Genomic DNA, 5,000 nt, shown 5'->3' on the forward strand with positions numbered 1-5,000 from the left:
AAAAAAAAAAAAAAAAAAAAAAAAAAAAAAAAAAATTGAATGAAAAGAATATACGATGTAATAATATATATATATATATAATTTTTTTTTTTTTTTTTTTACCTATTGTTGAAAAATGGATTGGAAATCCGACGAACGTATGGTTGGGGGGAACCGGAAATTTATAATATTGCCAATTAAAATATTGTTCTTCCTACAAATAAGAAACATATACACATATAAAAAAATTATTATTATACACGTATACTATATTTTTTTTTTTTTTTTTTTTTTATATTTTGAATAATTATTTACCAGTGAATAATACCAATTCCATTGAGATATTTGATGAGCTACATATTTGGACGTTGGATTTAATCTTGACCATGTTTTGGGAGGATAAGAAAAATCTTCCTTTGTTTTTGATGGATTTTCAACTTGTGGATTTCTTGCCTCTCCAACGTGATCATACATATTTGCTTCAAGTTGTTCATTTCTATTCATAATATATTGATCATGTTGTTGCATTTGTTTATCATTCTCGTTCTTATTATATACGATATTCTAAAATAATAAAATATACACAAATGTATATTTATGCATATGTTTATTTATTTTTTTGTTTATACAACATATGTATATATATATATATATATATAGTTATTTGTTTATATAATTATATTTATTCATATATATACTTATTCATATATTCATTAATATATTTATCCATATATTCATTCATATATTTATTTATTTGGTTATTTTTTCTTTTTATTCCCTACTCGATCAATTCCCATTTGGTCATAATTCATTCCAAACACATTTTGGTCCCCATACATTTGATGTTCACTTTGTTTAACAAATTTTTTTTTATTTCTTGAAGCAACTAATTCTTCATCATGTGATATATCACTATTATTTGTTATGTGTTCATTTATGATTTCCCTATTTGAAGGAATTAAATATATAGGTCTTTTTGTAGAATATCTATGCCCTTCTTTAGTTGTTCTGAACTTATTTTTAATGGAAAGGAACTTATATTTTGATAATTTTGTTTTCACTCTGCTTAAATTATAAGCACATTTTAGATTTATTAATATATTTCTATCTATTTTTTTCTTAAATTTTCTTTTCGAAAATAATTTTAAATTATTTTTCATAACATGATAATTGTTATTTTTAAGATCATTTTTGTAAGGAATGTTACAATAATTATTATTATTATCATCATTATAAGGATTTTTTTTTTTTTTTTTGGTTTTTCTTTTTCTCTCTTCCATTTCTTTATATATTTCTTTTGATGGTATAAAAAGATACCCATACTTTTCCTTATTCCTAATATTTTTTATATATTCAGAATAATTATCTGTTTTTTTGATATTTTTATTATCTCCCAATTTGTTCATCAAATAATTATTTGTATCTATAAAATTAGCAAACATTTCTTTATTTACTTTTCCTACATTATTATTCATCCATAATTTTTTACCTCTTAATTCATCCTTTATACGTTTTGACTTTTTTTCTAAACGTTTTTGTAATTTCCATAAATTATTATGTTTCTTATTGTATTTCTTTATAAATTTGTTAGGTATGTTCTCCATATGCTTATAATATCCCTCTTCCTCTTCAATATTTTCATCCTTATCATAATAATATTTTTCCTTCAATTCTTTATAAATCTCTTCACAATATTCATCATCACAATATTCATTGTAAATATCACAATTACTTTTCTGTCGATTCGTATCACTACATAAATTATTAAGCTCTCCTTTAAATATATTATTTTTATTTTCCTCCAACACATCTTTTTTTTTCTCATGTTCAATATTTTCTTTCCGATGTACTGCAGACATACTAAATCGTTTAATATTTTTCCTTTTAACATTCTCATCATAATTATTCAACACATTAGTACTATTGTCCTTATTAAAAACATAATTTTTTATATATTGCTCTTTTCCATTATTATATATTTCATCATTCATTCCATATATATAATCATTTGGTATATTAGTTAAATGTTGTTTTTTTTCTTTATTCATCATTTCAATATTTTTAACTGGATGATAAGAATTATAAAAATTTAAATCCTCCTTATTCACATATTGTGCTTCTATATTCGGATAAAAATCATTTTTATATTGACTCCATGTATTTTTCCCCTCTACTCTATCTACCATTTGATTATTTTCATTCTCTTCTTGGATATTTCCCTTTGTTTCATATGTTTCAAAATTTTCTCCTTCGTTTTTCTTCTTCTTCTTCTCTTCTGAGTATTCATAATTTTCTGGTTTCGTATTATAATTATTATCCAAGTTTAGTTTATATTCGCATAGGTCTATATACATTTCGAGAAAATATCTTATTTCTGATGATTCGTTAAAATTCGTTTCTAGTCCCTCCTTGTTTCTCATGAAGAGAATCATTTCCCTGATTTCTTCTTCCAAATCTTTGGTGTACTTAACCCTAACACACAAAAAAAAAAAATGAAATAAAAAAAAAAAATAAAAAAAATAAAATAAAATAAAAAAAATAAAAAAAATAAAATAAAATAAAAATGTAGGAAAATGAGATAATTATTAATCTGCAATATAAGATTATATTAAATATAATAATATATATATATATATATATACATATATATATATTTTTGTGATTATTTATTTTTATTTTTATCATTACGATAGTTTGTCACTTAAAGGTGTAGAAATAGTAATTTCGTTTTTTATCTGAGAAGGGGCATGGTTAAGGAAAGGCCTCCAATGATAATTATTTTCCAAATCATATAGAATACAGGAGGGATGAAGATTTTGCATATTTCCATATAATTGTTGATCATTAAATACTATTTCTATAGATGAATATGGAACATAGGTTAATGTATTTTCATAATCTAAAAGAAACATCTTAGGAGATATAGGAATATACTTTGAAAAATTCTCTAATAAATATTTTAATGTTTTATTACACTTATATGTATCATTTTTTTCATATTTTATTTCAAACATATTATTAAAAAATTCTTCATCATTATATAATATTTCATCAACATTTACTTTTTCATCCTTCATTTTCTTTTCACCATACATATCCATAGAATATAATTTGTTTTCTTCTTTCATATCATATTCTTCTCTTATTTCTCTTTCTTTCTTTTTTAATTCTTCTAAACCATACTTAACAAAATTCATTAAATATTCACCACTGTAATATTTATTATCCGTTTGCATATTTATCTTTCTAAGCATTTCATTTTCCATTATGATATCTGAATTTTTTAAAAAATTATTATTATTCCATCTATTCTTCAAATGTATAATGCATTTGTTAGTCACTTCCCAAAAGCATACCCACCCTTCTTCGTGTCTAGTCATAACCCAATAATGTTCCTTCTTCCCATTATTTATAGTTCCTTAAAAGAAAAAATAAAAAAAAGAAAAAAGAAAAATAAAATAATAAAAATAAAATATATATATAAATATATATATATATATATATATATATATATATATATACAATTTTGTATGCAACTACCTTTGCAAACATATGCATCATATTCCAAGCCCTTCAAACAACAACACAATAAAAGAACATGATCTTGGATTGTCCCCTTTTTATAGGATAAAAAAAAATAGGGAGACGTAAAAATGGACGACTCGTCCTCATTTTCTATATATTCAATATTGTTCAGCCAGTGAAACAGGGGGCCTAATAAATAATGCAATACAATATATAAATAAATATATATATATATATATATATATATATATCCATAAAAGAATTTATCATTGATTTATTGCTGTATCCTTACCAGGGGTTGACACTTGTGCAGGTAAATTAATCGATGTAACAAAACTACACAAGGGATAATAGTTATTATCAAAATCGTTTCTGCTTATACAAGGAAACCTATAAGCAAAAAAATGTATAACGTATGTTTGGAATATATATATATATATATATATATATATATATTTATTATTATTTTTTTTTATTACTTTCTATTTTTAATTGCCTTTGGAAACCATTGATTATATGTATCGTTAAATTTGGAAAAGTCCTTTTCCCATCTATATAAAATAAGATATAATTATATATATATATATATATTTTTTTTTTTAAATTAAATAAATATACAATATATTTGTAAAATATTAAAAACTTATTTACATATACTATCATATATTAACTCTTGAAACATATTTTCTTGTCATGTTAAATACCTTTTCGACATGGACTTATATATGATAGAAGAATTTTGAACCTTCTCCTCTTTCATAAAAACTAGATTTTTTGGAAGTGGAGGAATTACAAAAGCTTCCACAGATATTGTGGACTCTCTCTTGGTATGTATGTTTTCTTTATTTAATGCTTTTAAATGAACCTTAGAGTACATTAATTCTGAAGGTAAAAAGAGATAAATAACATAAATATATATATATATATATATATATATATATATATATATATATACATACATATTTATATTTATTTATTCATTCATTCAATTACCTAATGTATTTTTATAAACAATCGTCTTATATTTCTTCACGTAATAATCATCATAATTATCAACGGAGGGATCCATACGTCCACTTCCAAATTGGTTATAATCATTATAATCATTATATTGAGATGTACTTTTAGTATTCTCCTAATAAGCAAAAATAAAATATACATACATACATACATACATACATACATATATATATAAGTGTGATAAATCATATGAAAACATATGCATACTTAAAATATACATATTATATATCCTCTTTATACTAACCTGAGCTAGTGATCTAAAATCTTCTGTACCATAATTAAATATGTCGGCAAAAGGTAACTCAAAAATACCTAATATAGTAGAATAAATTTCATTATTATTATGAACTTCAAAACATATATCTCCCTTTGATATTAAATCTATCGGTAATACATTTCTTATTAAATGTTCATTTGTTAATTCTTTTTTATCAACCAATCTTATAGGATAATATAAATTCTGATAAAAAAATGGA

At 22.2% G+C, this 5,000-nt stretch overlaps 1 protein-coding gene across 1 annotated transcript in view; it reads right to left on the reverse strand.

Annotated features, from left to right (window-relative positions):
- Positions 1–102: 102 nt before the first annotated feature.
- The window catches only part of PRSY57_0602400 (hypothetical protein), a gene marked incomplete at both ends in the record, with an annotated part of 7,683 nt that continues 2,785 nt past the window's right edge, over positions 103–5,000 (reverse strand). The window contains 10 exons of the mRNA XM_020114582.1: positions 103–193; positions 295–543; positions 762–2,451; positions 2,668–3,397; positions 3,520–3,693; positions 3,797–3,894; positions 3,984–4,055; positions 4,209–4,386; positions 4,498–4,639; positions 4,769–5,000. The exon at positions 4,769–5,000 is cut by the window's right edge and continues 120 nt beyond it. Of these exons, the coding sequence (XP_019970653.1) occupies positions 103–193; positions 295–543; positions 762–2,451; positions 2,668–3,397; positions 3,520–3,693; positions 3,797–3,894; positions 3,984–4,055; positions 4,209–4,386; positions 4,498–4,639; positions 4,769–5,000 (3,656 nt within the window). The remainder of the gene's footprint in view (positions 194–294; positions 544–761; positions 2,452–2,667; positions 3,398–3,519; positions 3,694–3,796; positions 3,895–3,983; positions 4,056–4,208; positions 4,387–4,497; positions 4,640–4,768) is intronic.

The sequence above is a fragment of the Plasmodium reichenowi genome, chromosome 6 (genome assembly GCF_001601855.1).
Source record: "Plasmodium reichenowi strain SY57 chromosome 6, whole genome shotgun sequence".
Lineage (NCBI taxonomy): Eukaryota > Apicomplexa > Aconoidasida > Haemosporida > Plasmodiidae > Plasmodium > Plasmodium reichenowi.